This window comes from Heterodontus francisci, chromosome 20 (genome assembly GCF_036365525.1).
Source record: "Heterodontus francisci isolate sHetFra1 chromosome 20, sHetFra1.hap1, whole genome shotgun sequence".
NCBI classification, from domain to species: Eukaryota; Metazoa; Chordata; class Chondrichthyes; order Heterodontiformes; family Heterodontidae; genus Heterodontus; species Heterodontus francisci.
The window spans coordinates 82,111,857-82,131,242 of NC_090390.1; the positions used below are offsets into that span (position 1 = coordinate 82,111,857).

The following is a 19,386-nucleotide window of genomic DNA, read 5'->3' on the forward strand; positions in this document are numbered from 1 at the left end:
GCGAGAGCGAGGGACAGACAGCGAGAGCGAGGGACAGACAGCGAGAGCGAGGGACAGACAGCGAGAGCGAGGGACAGACAGCGAGAGCGAGAGACAGACAGCGAGAGCGAATCAGAGAGAGAGAAAGAGAATCAGAGAGAGAGAGAGAGAGAGAGAGAGAGAGCGCAAGAGAGGGGGGAGAGAAAAACAGTATTATTTTAACTGAATCGTTGATCAAAATAAATTTAGTACGGCAGAGGGAAAATATGGGCCTCATGACAAACACAAAATAAGGTGTTAAGAGGTGTGTCAGTCTAGATTGATGAACCAAAGGAAGCAGGCAAGTGACCTAGTCCAAGCCTGGAGATCATATGATGCGATACTATCATATGAATCTCAATCCCTAATGCTAGTTCAGCAGGAGACCCGAACTCAAGATTTAAAAAAAAATATTAATTCATGGGATGAGTGTCACTGGCTAGGCCAGTATTTACTGCCCATTCCTAATTGCCCTCGGGAAGGTGATGGTGAGCCGCCTTCTTGAATTGCTGAAGTCCACGTGGTATAGTTACACTTAGTGCTGTTCGGGAGGGAGTTTCAGGATTTTGACCCAATGATAGTGAAGGAACAGTGATACAGTTCCAAGTCAAATGGTGCAAGACTTGGAGGCGAATTCTTGAAAAATTCTGGACAACTACATTGGGTAACAATATTGCACAGGCCTTTTTCAATAGCTGCTACCAACCAACATTTTACAAGCAGCATCTGAGTCATCAGTTTATTCAAACATACAGAAAGCTCTGCTTAACTTTAATTCTATTATTCTGGGAACTTTGAAAGGATCACTGCTAAAAGGAGAAAGAAAACTGCCAATTTTCCGTTCCTTTTAAAGAAAACATTCAGCACTTAGTAATTCACAGGATAGCATCAACTAATATCATTCATAAAAGCATAATCTTCATTTACACCACTTTTGACTTTATATTTGTCGATATAGTTGTGATATGGAAGGGAATTTGATAAATACTAGAACAGGAAGATTTTGCAGGGCCACGGGGAGAAAGCAACATGGGAGGAGGACATGGGTCAAATTGGATAGCTCTTTGAAAGAGGCACAATGGGCCAAATGGACTCCTTCTGTACTACAGGAAACTATAATTCTGTTTCATGAAAGTCTGCATACTCCAAGAAAGAAGTTGCATTTGTATAGCACCTTTCATGACCTCATGACATCGCAAAGCACTTCACAGCCAACAAAGTCCTTTTTGAAGTGTTGTGACTGTTGCAATGCAGCAAACGCAGCAGACAATTTTCTCACAGCAGGATTCTACAAACAGCAATGAAATAACGACCAGGTAATCTGTTTAGTGGTGTTGGTTGAGGAACAGGCACGAGTGGGAGGACATAGTGTCCACACCCACCTGTATAGTTCCCAATTGGAGCAAGGTGGTGTCAGATCCACTTGCAGATGGGAGGAAGGGGGCTACCAATTCCAGGTGTGACGGCTGACCAGGAGACACACTGACAAAAAGAGCACTGGCAGTAATCTGGAAGCTTGCGCCCTGACCTGTCACCAGGCAAGAGGTGTATGGCACCTATAGGTGCACAGCTCTTACTGGAGGGTGAAGAGGATTATAGAATGCTGAAGCAAACCACTGCAGTCCACCCATCTGGCTGGTTACAAAGTTTGAAATATACCATGCACTATTCTACAACGACTTTCATTAATATAGGGGCATTATTATAGTAAAAAAAGTCTCAAGGAACTTCAGACGAGCGCAGACAAATAAATTGACACTGAGCCAAAGTAGATCTGAGGGCAGGTGGCTAAAAGCTTGGTCAAAAGTAGAAGATTTTAAGACGTGTTAAAGGAGGAGTGAGAAGTGGCAATGCATGGAGGTTGAAGGAGGGAATTCCAGAGCAAAGGGCTGAAACAGCCAAAGGCATGGTCACCAATGGTAGAGAGAAGGAAATCAGAAATGCATAAGAGGCTAAAACTGGAGCAACACAGTTCTAGGAGGGACATAGGGCCGAGGCTACTAAGATAGGGAGGGGCAAGGTCCCTTTTGAACACGAGGATGGGAATCAGCCAGAACTCTCAATCCCACTCTCTGCCGAATATCTATCTGGTTCCCTCTTGGATCTGCTAGCACCATCATACTTTAGTCCTTGCCCTTCCCACTATTCTCCCTACTTGGTGAGAGCGCCTTCAGCCATTTTGGCCTTGTACTCAAACTCTCCCCTAAATCCTTTTGCCTCGTTGCTCCTTTCCAACAGTTTCCTGAAGAAACTTTCGTTTTAGCCTTGCTTTTGGTTACCACCTCTCTCCTTTCTTTTGATCTCCAGATTTCTGCTGCCTCTGGCACATTTAGGCTGCTTTGTTACGTGGAGGAGTGCTGCTGAGAACCCAAGTTGCTGCTGCAATGGATATTGTGACATCACAGACTCAAATCCACTTGTTTAGGAGGCAGCAGCTCACAAGACCCAGGAGAAAGGGCAACCAAAGCAAGCAAGCGCAGGGGGAAAAATCAGAGCACTGCGTCCGCTGCCAGCTGCAATCTTGGAACATAATCAGTCTCATTACCCAGGTGTAACCAATGCACCACATTTCATGGTATTACGTACACATTATGGGGACCTCAAGGCTCAGGAAACAGTTAATTCAAGCAACTGAGGGCATGCCTGTTTGACAGAACACCGTTTTGTAATACAAGTATCAGCCTTGACTCCATGGTCACACTCTCACCTTTGAGTCAAAAGGTCACAGATTCAAGCCCCACTCCCACACTTGAGCACATAATTCTCAGCTGACACTCACAGTGCAGCAGTGCATTGCCAGATGTGATGTTAACATGCACCCTCATGTTTCTGCATTTACAATGCCTTTGTCTCTTGCACTGCGGAGTGCGAGGGGGGTGGGGGGCAGGGGGGAGGAAGAGAGAGAGAGCGCGAGAGAGAGCAAGCAAAAACAAGAAAAGAGAGTGTCAGACAAATAGAGACAGAGGAAAGAGAAAAAAAAACTTAATTTATGTTGCATCTTTCATGACCACAGGATGTCCCAAAGCATTTTTCAGCCAATGAAGCACATTTGAAGTGCAGTCATTTTTGTAATGTAGGAAATGCGACAGCCAATTTGTACACAGCAAACTCCCACAAACAGCAATGAGATAACAGGTTTTTGTGATGTTGATTGAGGGATATTATCCAGTACACCAAGGAGCTCTCTCCTGCTCATGTTCAAAATGAGACTTTTTGCGTTCACCTAAGGGGGTAGATGGGGCCTCGGTTTAACGTCTCATCCGAAATACAGCACCTCCAACAGAGCAACAACCCTCAGTATTGCACTGGGAATGTCTGCTTTGATTTTGGGCTCAAGTCCTGGAGCGGGACTTGAACCCACAACCTTCTGGCTCAGAGATGATGTCACTAACCAATGAACCATGGCTGACACGTGGAACAGTAGACAAGTGGGCAGGCAGGAGCGAGAGCGCGCGAGTGAGGGAAGGAGGAAGAGAGGGAGAAGGAAACAGCGATAAAGAGATATATGAACTTTAAGCCTGCAAATCCTCAGTTTATGCTTTCACTCCATTTGCAATGAGCTTGTGAAGGTCTGGTACCTATTTGCAGTTTTGCACCTCTTCTACTGGGACTCCAGCCGTTTCCAACACACAGCGTGCTGTAATCTATATCCTAATTTACGTACGATGTGCCAAGCAAGATCTATATCCTCAGGTAACAAGACATGTTCAGACTTCTAACCTCATTTAACATGCAACACACAGCAACCCATTGTGGTACACACTGTGCAATGGCTTATTCACTCATTTGACATACAATGGACCACAAACTGGATCTTTATTTAACATATAATGCCATTAATTAGAAGAACAACTTGCATTTATATGTTGCCTTTTGTTTTGAATGAATTATTCCTTGAAGTGTGGCCATTGTTCCTGTGTCGACGGAGACAGCAACCAACTTGTATATACCAAAGTCTCACAAACAGCAATGAGGTAAATGACCAGTTCAGCTTTCGAGGTGGTGTTGGGTGAAGGTCAAGTGTTAACCAAGACTCCAGAAAAAGTCCCCTGCTTCTCTATGACTTTGTTGTCCTGAACAGGTTGCCTAGGCCTTGGTTTAATGCATCATCCAAAAGACGGCACCTCTGACAATGCAATACTCTCTCAGTACTGCAGCCTGGATTATTTTCGATTGTCAGTTCCATCAGGATTGCGCCTATGTGATCAGAGTGGCTGTTAAAAGAGTTAGTGACCAATGTTTTGGCATTGCAGAGTATGTTCCCTGCTTTGGGATTTTGGTGCAGATCGAGCAGATATCTTGGCTGCACTGTGTAAGCTGCATCCCAGGGGAACACCTTCTGAATCAAAATATAAATTGTTTTCTGCTCTGTACTCATTCCTGCTCTTTAACCCTTTCAGCAAATGCTCCATTCATGTAGGTGTGCTCAGGATCTGACAGCTGAAATTTTAAATTTAGCACCATCGGCTTTACATTTTGGTCAAGAAAAAAAAAACGTTTGCATAGCAGCTCATCATCATGTCACAACAACAACCTGCATTTATATAGCACCTTTGACATAATAAAATGCCCCAAGGCACTTCACAGCAACATAAAAAAACAAAGGCTGGCATTGAGTCAGGTAAGATGTTAGGGCAGATGAGCATAAGCTTGGCCAAAGAGGTTGGCTTTAAAGGAACGTACTAAAGGAGGAGAGCAAGGAAGAGAGGTCATAGTGTCATACAGCACAAAAACAGGCCCTTCAGCCCATCGTGTCCGTGCCAGCCATCAAGCACCTAACTATTCTAATCCCATTTTCCAGCATTTGGCCCGTAGCTTTATATGCTATGGCGTTTTAAGTGCTCATCTAAATACTTCTTAAATGTTGAGAGAGTTCCTGCCTCTACTATCTCTTCAGGCAGTGTGTTCCATATTCCAACCACCCTCCGGGTGAAAAATCTTTTCCTCAAATCCCCTCTAAACCTCCTGCCCCTTACCCTAAAATCTATGCCCCCTGGTTATTGACCCCTCCACGAAGGGAAAAAGTTTCTTCCTATCTAACCTATCAATGCCCTTCATAATCTTGTATACCTCAATCATGTCTCCTCTCAGCCTTCTCTGCTCCAAGGAAAACAACCTGAGCCTTTTCAGTCTCTCTACATAGCTGAAATGCTCCAGCCCAGGCAACATCCTGGTGAATCTCCTCTGCACCCTCTCCAGTGCAATCACATCCTTCCTATAGTGTGGTGGCCAGAACTGTACACAGTATTCCAGCTGTGGCCTAACTAGCGTTTTATACAGCTCCATCATAACCTCCCTGCTCTTATATTCTATGCCTCGGCTAATAAAGGCAAGTATCCCATATGCCTTCCTAACCACCTTATCTACCTGTGCTGCTGCCTTCAGTGATCTATGGACAAGTACACCAAGGTCCCTCTGACCTTCTGTACTTCCTAGGGTCCTACCATCCATTGTATATTCCCTTGCCTTGTTAGTCCTCCCAAAATGCATCATCTCACACTTCTAGAGGTTTAGGGAGAAAATTCCAGAGCTTAGGACTTAGTCAGCTGAAAGCACAACCACGCATGGTACAGCGATTAAAATCAGGGATGCTAAAGAGTCCAGAATCAGAGGATCACAGATATCTTGGAGGGTGGTGGGGCTGGAAGAGATTACAGAGATAGGGAGGGGTAAGGCCATAGAGAGATTTGAAAACAAGGATGCGAGTTTTAAAATTGAGGCATTGCTCAACGGAGAGCCAATATAGGTCACAGATGACAGGAATGATATGCCTCACTAAAAACCCAGTTACAGCACGCACTGCGCACAAATCAACACATATTTTGAGCATTATTGTCCAACAGATGCTGTAAAATAAAACTTCGCACAGCCAACTCTGGAAGCAGGATAGATGAACGCAGATAGTGTTAACCTTCTCCAAAATGCTCTCCCTTTCAGGCGAAGGAGAAGGTCAGTATGGAGGTTAGTGGCTATGATAATTGTGATGGATTGGAAGAGCAATAAAGTCCCCCACAAAGATGCACATTGGGTTGTATTCGTCTGTTAGTTGTCGGAATATTTCAATCGGGAGCTGTTGCACTCTGAATGAGGCTGCCAACTTGCCATGGACCAGCGCTGTCCCTTGGCAAGTGCAGCAGTCTCTCACCCAGGAAGCACGCAACCCACACAGTCCCAGCCGGAAATGGAAGACTTTCATCTGACCAATCTGGGCTAAATTCAAATTCAGGCAGGACAGGGGCAGGTAAAATAGATAAAGCAAAAAACCTTAAACCAATCATTTATTCTTTTTTAATTACAAAAGTTAAAATATACTGAAAATATGGCGTTTGACAGTATATCTAAATGCCTCACTTTGAATCCTCACAAGAACCGATACTTTAAGGAAATAAGCGTAGTTTCCACCATTTCTCAAGTTAACGACCTTTAGTTTCACCTCATACTCCTCAAAAACGTATTCCAAAACTATCTTCCTCCAAGTCACTCATCACCCTGACTTGGCACTATATTGCCGTTCCTTCACTATCGCGGTGTCAAAAACCTGTAATTCCCTCCCCAACACCACCATGGGTGTTGTACCTACCACCAGATGGACTGCAGCGGTTCAAGGTGGCTCATCATCAAGGGAGGTGGTGACTAGATTAGATTAGAGATACAGCACTGAAACAGGCCCTTCGGCCCACCGAGTCTGTGCCGAACATCAACCACCCATTTATACTAATCCTACACTAATCCCATATTCCTACCAAACATCCCCACCTATCCCTATATTTCCCTACCACCTACCTATACTAGTGACAATTTTATATTGGCCAATTTACCTATCAACCTGCAAGTCTTTTGGCTTGTGGGAGGAAACCGGAGCACCCGGAGAAAACCCACGCAGACACAGGGAGAACTTGCAAACTCCACAGGCAGTACCCGGAATCGAACCCGGGTCCCTGGAGCTGTGAGGCTGCGGTGCTAACCACTGCGCCACTGTGCCGTCCACAACTGTGACGTCGTGGTAATGTCTCTGGACACTGGCTACTGCTCTGGGGGCATGGGTTCAAATCCCACCAATGCTGATGCTGAAATTTGAATTCAATTAATCTGGGAATTTAAAAAAAAAGCCAGTCGAATGGTGACCATGAAACCATTGCCGATTGTTGTAAAAACCCATCTGATTCACTAATGCCCTTTAGGGAAGGAAATCTGCAGTCCTTACCTGGTCTGGCCTACATGTGACTCCAGACCCACAGCAATGTGCTTGACTCTTAAAATGTCCTAGCCAAATGAACTAGCCAGTTCAAGGGCGATTAGGGATGGGCAATAAATGCTGGCCTAGCCAGTGACGTCCACAAACGAATAAAAAACAACCAAATTCTCAATGCCAAGGTTTGGAGGTTGGGTGGTAAATGTTTGGAATTCTCTACCCCAGAGAGCTGTGGAGGTTCAGTCATTGAGTATATTCAAGATGGAGATAGATAGATTTCTAGATATTAAAGATATCAAGTGATATGGAGATAGTGCGGGAAAATGGCATTGAGGCAGAACATCAGCCATGATCTAGTTGAATGGTGAAGCAGGTTCGAGGGGCTGAATGACCTACTCCGGTTCCTATTTCCTATGTTTCTAATTAGGGATGGGCAACAAATGCTGGCCTTGCCAGTGACATTCAAATTCCATGAAAGAATTTTTTAAAAGCCTGAATACAAGGCAGTAATTCAATTGAGAAAAGCGAGAGTGTGAAAGAAAGGGAATGAAAGGGAGAAAAAAATATTGGGGAAGAATTTACAAACTGGAACCTAATTGAAGAGCTCACATAGTTTATATAGAAGAAATACCAGGAATAACTTACACATTGGAATCTCGTTCAGATGAAATTCAAACCACAAGAGTAGGTTATTAGATGAACCTCCCTACTGTGGAGTTCAGAAGCTATTTTCTTCAGCCTTGCACAAGGTATTTTACTGGTAGTTTGCCGCACAAAATAACGAGAGAGCAGGTGCCTGCATTGACTACTTGGTGTACAAGGGACCAAAAAGATAAAACTGAATGAATCAAGATCAAATTATTAAAGATGTGGATGTGTACTTCAAGCATTCACATGCATACACAACAGGAATGTGTACCCAGGAATATGGATGCAGTAGTGTCAGTTGGCTTAGCAGGTAGCTCTTCACACCTCCAAGTCTGAGGAATACTGAGGAAGCGCTACGCCATCTGAGGTGCTGTCTCTCAGAAAACAGGTTAAACCGAGGTCCCATCTGTCCTTTCAGATGGATGTAAAAGATCCTACAGGCACTATTCAAAGAAGAGCAGGGGAGTTCTCCCCGGTGCCTTGGGGTCCAATATTTCCTCAACCAACATCACTCAAACAAATTATCTGGTCAGAATCACACTGCTGTTTGAAAGTTGTGAAAGGCACATATAAATCCAAGTTCTTTCTTGCTTGCTTCCATCCAGCAGTATTTATGAGCAGAGATTGTTTATGCATAAGGCTGTAAAATCTAAGCAGCTTCTTACCTCCGGGGTGCTTGCTGTTGGAGTCACGTCCTGGTTGAAACCGCCTTCTGACTCTGGCACTGCAACCAACTCTGCTTCAATCGCAGCATTTGATCTAAAATTCTGCAGAAATCCTCCCTTGCAATCAGTAATAACTGCAAAAACACACACAGGAGAAAAAAATGAATCAAATCATTGGAAAACTTTGCATTTCTTCCCCTTTCCCTCATTCCAACTCAAAAGCTGTATAAACCACCAAGCTGAACTGAAAGATGGGACTGCTCTGATGGCTCAATGAGTGAATACATCTGTCTGGGGTCAAGCTACACGGGTCAAAGGAAGAATCCCCAGCTTTAAACTGGGATAGATAGTCTCAGTCAGGGAAGTGAAGGGGAAAAAGGCAATTCAAATCAAGGTCCCTGCTCTTGATTGCCACCTAATGACCCCTGCTGAAAAATGTTCACACATGGGCATCAATAACAACCAACTATATTTATACAGCACCTTTAATGTAGTAAAACATCGCAAGATGCTCCACAGGAGTGCAATCAGAAATTTGTCTAGAGAAGAGGTGTGACCTAATAGAGGTCTTTAAAATTAAAAAGGGGTTTGACAGGGTAGACGATGAGAAGCTGTTTTGACTTTTGGGAGAGTCCAAAACTAGGGACCATTAGATGTAAGACCATTTGTGCTGACTGGCCCATTTCTATGCTGCAATTCCATGTAAAAAATCTACTACACAAGGACACTGGAATATTGGGGCAGGTAACCAAAAGCTTAGTGAAAGTGGTAGGTTTTAAGGATTGTATAAAAAAGAAAGATGGAGAAGAGGCGGTTGAGGGAGGGAACTCCAGAGCTTGGAGTCAATGTTCCCGCACAGCAACCCGGAAGTTCGCACGCAGGCTGAGCACAAGTTGCCCCCTCTAGGTTACCACGCAGCGTGCACAGCTGCGCAAAACAATTTAAAGGGCCCATGCACTTAAATGAATAGGCTGCGCACAACAAACAAAATTAGAGGGACCGTTGTTTGGGACATAAACAGCTGAAGGTATGGCCATCAATGGTGGAGTGAAAGAAATAAGGGATGAATAACACACCTTGGAGCGTTGTCAGGCTGGAGGGGGTTACAGACATAGGGAGGGCAAGGACATGGGTTGGGTGGGGGAGGTGGATTTGAACACCAGGAGGGAGATGTCCTCTGATTGCTATGTATTGGTGTCATTGGGAAGATTATTAATTTCAGTGAAATTAAAAATATGGCCTTTCCGAACCTTTTCCCTCAAAATAGTGACCAGAGCATATTCCCACTCACACCTCCATCACCCCCTCAAGGCCAGTTTTGGATCCACAAGAGTCTAATGGCCTGCTGATATACACTGTTCAAGAATGGCCACTCAGTCAAGGTTCCAGAGTGCTGCTGAAGCCTGTGTATCCCTGTGTGAGTTTCCATCTCTCGAATGGTAGGAGAAAGAACTAAAGGGGGACAAAATAAGCTAAACAAAGCAGCAGGTAATGCCCACCTTCCTTCCACCAAAATGAATTCTGCAAGGAGAATCCTTGGCATTGTTCAGCACTGCACACAGTTCTTTCACTAAAGGATTGGACTGAATTATCAATCCAGTCGCCTCAATCAACTACCTCCTTTTGGTTTTGAGGCATCACAAATGGCACGACATTGCACAGTATGCAAGGCAAACCAATACTAGGGTTTGGCTGATGCTCTGTTGATGCCAGCTCAGTCAACGGAATCCCCAACCATTGACTCAATGGAAATTGGCATCAGTTTTCACAATGGAAAGTGGTTAACTGCCAGTCGAGGACTACCAAAATGTCTCATCCAGCATCATGTGATACACCAAAGGGTGGAGCATTTGGCACTGAAAGTTCCATCCCCAGAAGAAAGCACGTAAAAACAACAGGAGAATCTGTTGATATCATCCTCGCATTGGCTAAGGAGATATCCCAGCTGATCAGTAGGATTCTTTCTGCTGCCTGTATCACGCATCATCTAAGGGTGTAATAATGCAAGTCACTTTCAATGAACAGACCAGGCAGCATCTATGGAGAAAGAAACATGCTGTCTGCTCTTTTGAGTGTTCCCAGCATTTTCCTTTTTTATTTCACATTTCCAGCATCTGGGATATCTTGCTTTTGCACTTTACAACACTCAGTACTGCTGAGTGGATGTGGCCAGTCACCTAGGCTGATCCTATGCTCTAATAGAAGCTTTTTAGGGGACCGGGTATAAAACAAATTGTTCCAATTTTAAGACAATGCATGTAGAGATGAGAAACAAACTATTCAGATGCTAATGCCCCATTCTACCGACCAAAGAAACAAGCCAACTGCCTCTCCAGAAATATTTATGTTGTTATCATCAAGTAGAGAGCGAGCTGAAAACTGCAGCCCAGCAGAAAATCACGTGAGAAATGGAAAAATGCAGTGTTTGCATTTGCCAAACTATGATGCTGGCACACACAAATCCTTTTGGAATAAAGCACATAGGCAGATGCAAACGTACAAATGCAAGTTTTCCATTCAGATGGAAACGTTTAGGTAGAGAGGAAGGAGATTGCAGCCTACCCCAAAACCACGTTTAACAAAAAAACAATCTGACTATATAATCTGGAAAGCATAGTGATAAACAGCATCAGCAACTGGAGAACCTCAGTAAGTTACATTTATGGGATTCCACTCATGAAACCGGATCTAAGGATGCACCAAAAACCAAATGTTCATATAATTTATTATCACGGTGAAGGAATATTTATTGCATGGCAGCTCTTTTTAAAAAAAAAAATGGATGTTTAGGGGGTTGCATTCCACTATTAGAATCATCGAATGATACACCATAGAAGGTGGTCATTTGGCCCACCATGCCTGTCCTAGCTCTTTAAAAGAGCTATCCAATTAGCCCCACTCCTTTGCTCTTCCTCCACTGTTAACTGTATATTAATTGAGTGTTTAATTGTATTCAGGTGGTGGGCTTTAACTAGGGATTCACTTATACTCCTATATAGGAACAGACTGAAATTGTGGTTGTTGGGTTTGGAGGTGCATGTTCGTAATGTGTGCCTCTGTAAATAAAAGCTTATAAGTGTGTAAAGACTAGGCTCCAGTTCCATCCTTCACTGCCTGGCTATCTGGAATAGAACACCCATCGCCCTGAAATTCCACTCCCCCCCCACCACCACCCATTCAAGTATTTATCCAATTCCTTTATGAAAGTTACTACTGAGGCTGCTTCCACCATCCCTTCAGGCAGTGCATTCCAGATCATAACTTTCTGCGTTAAAAAAATGTGTTCATGTCTCTTCTGATTCTATTGCCAATTACCTTGAATCCATCGGCTTTTCAGTGGCCTTTTCTGTGCCATCAAGCAGTACAGTGCAGCTTGCCAACCCACCAAATGGAGGAAATCCCGCAGTTGACAATGGAAATTAGTGGATCAAATCCCAAATTTTGGGTTTAACGTATTACACAGAAACTGCCTCAGCACAGGAACAAAGATGAGTGCAGTACAAAACGGCAAAAGAAACACATTCAAAAGGATAAAATACCAATAAGGAGAAGCCTTAATTGGCTGTGCAGTGAGGCAACGTCTTGCTTTGTCCTACAAGTATTCGTGGATTATTAGCAGAGATTGACTAACAGAAAGTTAATCCCGCAAGATTCTTGTGTATTCCAGATTAATTCTGGAATAAACACACTCTTCTACATCCAGAAGCTATTTGTTGCAGCGTTACAGGCCAGAAGGTCCTTACAATTATCAAGTGTTTTCATAGGAAAAGACCATTTCCTCTGGCTGAAGCAGTCAGTGGTCATAATTCAACATGGCCACAGAGCAAGAATAGAAGATTACGCAGAATTTTCTTCGTGCCGAGGGTTGTTAGAAAATGACATCGTTCACCACAGGGACTAGCTGAGGCAAACACAAATTGCACCTTTTAGAACGTGGATAAATATTAGATCTAAAAGAAGATACAGAGCTATGGGTGGTGGAACTGGCTTAGGATTGCTCTCACAAATGAATGGCCTTCTGTGCTGGTCAACCTCCTGGTCTGTATGACTCAGCTGCACACTGCCTTCAGCATCTGAGCTATCAGGGGAATTCAGTAAACATTATTCAACACAGCACAAGGTATCTGGAAGCAATTTCAGAGCTGCAATCTAATGCAAAGATTCAGATATGAGGGGTGTAAATAGTTGAGTTTTATTCAAATGGTTTATAACATGAAACTCTTGATTAGATTATGCCTTGTAATCATTTGTGCATAAACAGCAAACCTCTCAATTCGATCAGTCATGTAAACACTTTCAAATATTCATTGTACTATACAGAATCTAAAGTTAAAATATAAGAAATAGGAGTAGTCCATACAACCCGCTATTCAATAAGATAATGGCTGATCTTCTGCAGCAACTTCAGTTTGCCGCACTATCCCCTTTATCCCTCGATTCCCTTAGTGTCGAAAAATCTATTGTTCCCAACCTTGAATATACTCAACGACTGAGCATCCACAGTTCTCGGAGATAGAAAATGCCAAAGATTCACAACCCTCAGAGATACAATCATGCCATCACATTCACTGTCACTGGAGCTGGAAGTGAACCTGCTGCTCACCAAAAGCAGGATAGGGTTGAAAAGTGACAAAACTGTCTTCCCCCTCCAATTTGCTCAGCCTTTTCCCTTTCCAATCCCTCGCTTCAGTCGTCACTCCCTTGTGTACATTCGAACAAGAGAGAGAAAGGCAGGGGAACCAAAGCAAGGGCTCCTTGGATTACAAGGGAAATGGAGAATATGAAGAAACAATAAAAAAAGAGGGTGAATGATGAAGGCTGGGTGAATTCTTTAAGCAAGAACCAGGCCAAATACAATAAATTGAAAGGGGAAGTGAAGAGGTAAAGTCTAACAAAGAGAGAATGAGAGAATAGAATGGTAGTTAACATAAGAGGGAACCCAGAAATCTTCTATCTGCATGTAAATAATAAGCAGCTAGTAAAGTGGGAGGGGGGGGGGGTCCTATTAGGGACAGAGGTGGTGAAATATTCTTAGAGGTGCAGACAAGGCTAGAATGCTTAATCAGTATTTTGTACTGATGTTTATAAGGAAGAGGATGCTGACATAAGTGGAAATGGTAGAGGTAATGGGTGGGTGAAAACTGATAGGCAGGGTGTACTGGTAAGAGTGGATAAGTCACCTGGTTTGCACCACAGGTTGCTAAAGGAAGTGGGAGTGGAGATAGCGAAAAGGCTTGCCAAAATCTTCCAATCTTCCCTAGATATGATGGAGGTGCCAGAGGACTGGTAAGTGGTAAACGTGACACCCTTTTCAAGGAAGAGTGTAAGGACATTCCAAGCAACCACAGGCTGGTCAGTTTAACATCAGTGAGGGTAAGGTTTTAGAAATAATCTAAAAAAAAACAGGCACTCGGAGAGTTAATTAAAGACAGCCTACATGAATTTGTAAAAGGTAGATTGTGTTTGACTAATCTAATTGAATTTTTTGATGAACAAAGAAGGTTGATGAAGGTAAAGCAATGAATGTTATCTACATGGATCAAGAAAGCTTTTGATCAAGTACTGAATAAAAGGCTGGTTAACAAAATTGAGGCTTATAGAATAGGAGGGTCAGTGTCAGCTTGGATAAAAAAAATTGGGCTTAAGGACAGAAAACAGCAAGTCACGATATATGGTTGTTTTTCAGACTACAGGATGGTGGACAGTGGTGTTACTCAAGGCTCAGTACTAGGACTGCTAGGATATATAAAATGACTTGGATATTGAAATACAGAGCAAAATTTCAAAATTTGCTGATAATACCAAACTTAGAGGTGTGACAAAGAGTAACGATGATATCAATCGACTGCAACAGGACATAGATAAGCTAGCAGATGGGCAGACAAGTGGCAGATGGAATTTAATACAGAGAAGTTTGTGGTGCTGCATTTTGGCAAAAGGGATAGGCAATATAGACTTAATGGCACAGTTCTAAAGAGTGTGCAGAGACAGAGGGACCTGGGGGTTCAGGTGCATAGATCTTTGAACATGGCAGGACATATTGAAAGAAAAGTTAGCAAAGCATATTTTAATAAAGACAGAAAATGCTGGAAATACTCAGCAGGTCTGGCAGCATCTGTGGAGAGAGAAACAGAAAGCATATGAGAACTTGGGCTTCATAAATAGAGGTATTGAATACAACAGCAGGGAAGTGACACTGAACCTTGATAAAGTTCTGGTTAGGCCACAACTAGGGCATTACATTCATTTCTGGTCACCACACTTCAGAAAGGATGTGAAGGTCCTGGAGAGGTGTACAGGAGATTTACCAGAATGGTTCCAGGAATGAGATATTTTCGCTACAAGGTTAGGTTGGAGAAGTTGGGGTTGTTCTCCTTGGTGCAAAGGAGGTTGAGGGGAGATCTGATAGAGATGTACAAGATTATGACAGGTTTAGATAAGGTGGACAAAGAAAACTGTTCCCATTAGCTGATGATACAAGGACTAGGGGGCTCAGATTTAAAATTTTGGGAAAGAGATGTAGAGAGGATATGAGGAAGAACTTTTTTCTTAAATGCAGCAAGTGGTAATGACCTGGAACTCATTGCCTACAAGGGTGGTGGAAGTGGAGACGACCAATGATTTCAAAAGGAAATTGGATAGGCACATGAAGGATTTAAACTTGCAGTGCTACGGGGATCGAGCAGGGGAATGGGACTGACTGGATTGCTCTAGAGAGCCTGCATGGACTCAATGGGCCGAATGGCCTCCTTCTGTGCCGTAATGACTGTATGATTCCATGACTCTATGGCTGTTCCCTTATCCTGAGACTATGACCCCCAGTTCTAGATTCTCCAGCCAGGGGAAACAGCTTCTCAGCATCTGTCAAGCCTACTAAGAATTTTATACGCATCAATGAGATCACCTCTCATTCTTCTAAATTTCAGAGAGTAGAGATACATTCCACTTAATCTCTCCTCATAGGGCAACCTCTCATCCCAGGAATCAATCGAAGTGAACCTTGATCAAGAAGTTCTTGATTAGATTAGTCTTGTAGCAATTCATCAGTATTTCTGATTTTGTACTAAAATTGCAATACTCAGGTCAGATTACAGTCCTAATACTGCCAAGTATCTATTATTCTGTTATCTATTATTCTGTACTAAATAGGAGAAATAAAAAGCTGCTATAAAATGTTCAGATGAAAGTGACTTGCCCAAAATATTAGCCTGTTTTTTTGAATGTTTACCTCAGATTTCTTTTTGTGCTAAATACCCAAATCCAGTGCTGCAAGTGAGTCCTTGTTTCCCATAAAGCGGAGTGCGCCTGTTTATCCAGAATACCTGAATAACTTGTGATTTTGGGGCTCAAACACAAACCCAAGTGACTGTACATGGTTTATGGGACGAACATATCACTTTCTCTTACAATTGCCTTGACTTCAGAAAGGAGTACAATAAAACAATCAAAACATGACTTAGGCGATAAACTACCAGATTGATTAACAGTAAATAAACAGGAGCAAGGACAAATAGAGATTTACTGCAGAACCTAGCAACCCTTCCTCAGTATGCCCAATTTGTTTTTTAAATTGCTTCCCCTACACCAAACAAAGTAAAACTGGGTGCAAAACAACATCCTTTTAGTTTCCAAAGGCCCTCCTGCTTATGTGCCCATCTCTGATGGCTTCAGAAGACTTGTTCAAGGTATACATTTTAACTCTAAGTTGCACACGGAAAAAAGGAAATCTTTTGCCACTTATTATTCCCCAATAACATTCCCCACTAACGTGCTTTTTAAGATCACCTCCCTTTTTTTTCTCCCGAATGTTGCCCAGAGAGGGTTGCATGGTTGACAGCAGGCTGCGAGTACTTCACCTAGGGCCATTCTGCCAGCCTAACATGGGCAGGTTACACTTCCATACTGTCCCATCCCTACCACTCTTTAATGCCCACGTGTGCTCACTTTTGAGCAGGAGTCAATGGATAACAGGGAACAATCTGTAGCTTGTTACTATGTGGTTAGACTAAATTTGCTTTGAGCTGTTGCAATCCAGAGTGAGTGATCATCAGGCAACAGGATATTTTTCATTGTATTAATATATTTCTAATACTGCATGCTCCACACAGACTCCCCCAAGGGCAAACCAAACTGCACCAAACAAATTCCAGATGAGCAGTCCTTTTTCAGATTTGAAGGATCAGAGAATGTTAGGAACTCACAACCAGACATATAAATCCCCAGATCAAATGACAACCCATCAAACTCACCAGGTCATCAGTAGTCAGATTTCTTCCATCATCAGTCCTCGGACCCCCAAAAGAGAACATTTTGCAATGGACAGGGAGGTAGGAGAGGGCTGGTTGGGCAAGATTTTACCACCCTTTCGCCAACCCAGATCACAGACAGTCAGAATGCTCTTATATTAGCTAGAATTGATATTCTCATTTTGAGGATAACTGGTACTGGGAAAAGGAAGAGTAGCGCTCCTGAAATAAGGGAGTGGATTCAGAAGCTAGGGAGTGCTATCTTCAGCCAGGCAGGGTTATACCCGACTGAGGATTACTTGGTTTCCACACACTCAGTTTAGTTAGCACAATAATTTACCTATAATATTTTGTTTTAAAAAAAAATTAGATTTATTTCCTTCCTCCTGTAGTTTCTTTTATCATCAATTTGCAGAACAATTTCAAACCAAGGAAGAATGCAAAATAAATAGTACTTTGTAGATCATTCGGCACTTGCTGACTCATAGACCGAGAGCTCTTCACATTTTAGCAGGGTTATTAGTGAGCAGGATAAGGCCCTTTCAGTGTCTGGAACACAGGTCACAAGGAGATCGGTGGGGAAGAAGGATTTTCTTTAGATATTAGCTGCTTCAAGTGATACCTACTACACGAGGGAGGCTAGTGATTGGCTGGGCAGGAGCAGCGAGGATATCTGTCCAGTCAGAGATCAGCCCATTCAGCTGGGGAGCCTATGACATGCTCACTCGGGAGCTGTCCGGCTCAGCTTTTCCATATTTGGTACCTCTGAGCACAGGACCCTTATCTTGGCACACCCAGGATTCCGCTGTCTGAATAAACTGCATCATGAAGAGGGGCGCGACAACACTCCCACGACCAAATCTACAAGAGTGCCCAATACAAAGAGTATTCAGAGCCAGTAACGTGAAAAAGTCAAATTAGAAACATACAGACAAGAGTAGGCCACTCAGATCCTTGATACAATTAGATCATGAGCCGATCTCTATCTCAACTTCATCAACCAGCATCAGTTCTGTAAGCCTCAATACAATTCCTTAACAAAAATCTACCAAACCCAGTTTTGAATTTTTTGACTGACCTCATAGTCTCACAGCATATTTGGCTGAGGTGGGGGGGGGGGGGGTGTGCGGGAGGGAAAGAGACTTCCAGATTTCCACAATCTTTTGTGGTAAGAAGTACATCTTAACACCTAACCTAAAAGGGCCTAGTTCTAATTTTAAGAGATGACCCCTTGTCTCAACTCCTCCCATCCACCCCCATCAGAACAAATAGTCTTTTTATAAAATCTGGCCTATCAACTCCTTTAATTACCTTAAACACCTTAATGAGATCACCCCTTAAGGGAATACAAGCCTAGTTTATGCATTCTGCCTCTTAATTCAATCCATTTAGCCCTGGTATCATTCTGCACTGCATTCTCTCCAAGTACAATATATCCTTCCTGAAATGTGGTGACCAAAATTGCTGCAGGCCCTGCTGGAGCTGCATTATTTACAAAACAGATTCCGCCAGGATCCGAAGCAAATAGATCAGGTCACACAAAACCTCACACTGCTTTGCAGTCCCTGAGCCTTCGCTTTGAAATGGCTGAATCGTAGAATCCTACAGCACAGAAGGAGGCCATTCAGCCCATCATGCCGGTGTCAGCTCTTTGAAAGAGCTATCCAATTAGTCCCATTCCCCACAGCTCTTCCAAAGGTGCCAAGAGGTTGCAAATCAAATCAATTCTCAAGCTCATTGCAATGTGTGGTAATACTTGTGCACTTGTTTTGAAATTAACACAGCAACAAGCATAACCTTTGAAAGCTTCACTCTCAAAAAAAATGTCATTTAGTTAATTTAAAAATAAAAAAGCCATTTTACTAAGTACACTCCATTACCCATTTGTGTAGTCAGATGAAAAGCACTTCAATGCATGTTAGTTTGCAGAAATAGCAGAGACGTATGGGACCTGATGTCTAAAGATGTCGATCTCCTAAAGACTGACCAGAGCTTAGGTCCTGGAATTTTGTGGGTCTTGGCATCTGCCACTGAACACACACTGCGGTTCCGCTGAAAAATGCTGGGCAGGCAACAGTATCAACAAGTTCACACCGTGATCCAAAAATTGCCTCGTGAGGCAATAGTTTTTAATGTGCTTACGTAATGCTCTTAAATCACTGCCTCAAACTGACTCCATTAGCACTTCGCACTAGTGTTAATGGAAACATCAACTGTGCTAATGGGCATTTTTCGCAGTTCAGTGGACAGTTATGAAAGTTTCACACCCCCACTGTTACGCTTCATTCAAATCGCAATGAACACACAGCTTGAAACTTCACGAACAAGTGATTTTTCATTTGTCTTAAATCTGCAACTACAAGAAATGATACCCATTTTAACTGCTTTTTCTTTTCATACCAGGCAATCTTGAGCTTAAAAATAATTCCACACACTCGAGACAGTCAAAAGGACAATCAGCAGGAAACTAATGTATAAATTTAGCAAATTAGAAATCTCACATAATGGGAGCCTGATTACAGAAGCAAACAATTAATCTTTGTGTGTTTAGTGTGACATGCAGATGTACGTATAATAGATTGGATTCCACTTGCACTTCAGGCAAGGGTAGATATTG

The 19,386-nt window shown here is 42.9% G+C and overlaps 1 protein-coding gene across 3 annotated transcripts in view; it reads right to left on the minus strand.

Annotated features, from left to right (window-relative positions):
* The window catches only part of zfyve27 (zinc finger, FYVE domain containing 27), a 186,708-nt gene that overhangs the window by 125,265 nt on the left and 42,057 nt on the right, over window positions 1-19,386 (minus strand). For all 3 annotated transcript variants that reach the window (XM_068053128.1, XM_068053127.1, XM_068053129.1), the window contains exon 6: window positions 8,524-8,657. In XM_068053128.1, the coding sequence (XP_067909229.1) occupies window positions 8,524-8,657 (134 nt within the window). The remainder of the gene's footprint in view (window positions 1-8,523; window positions 8,658-19,386) is intronic.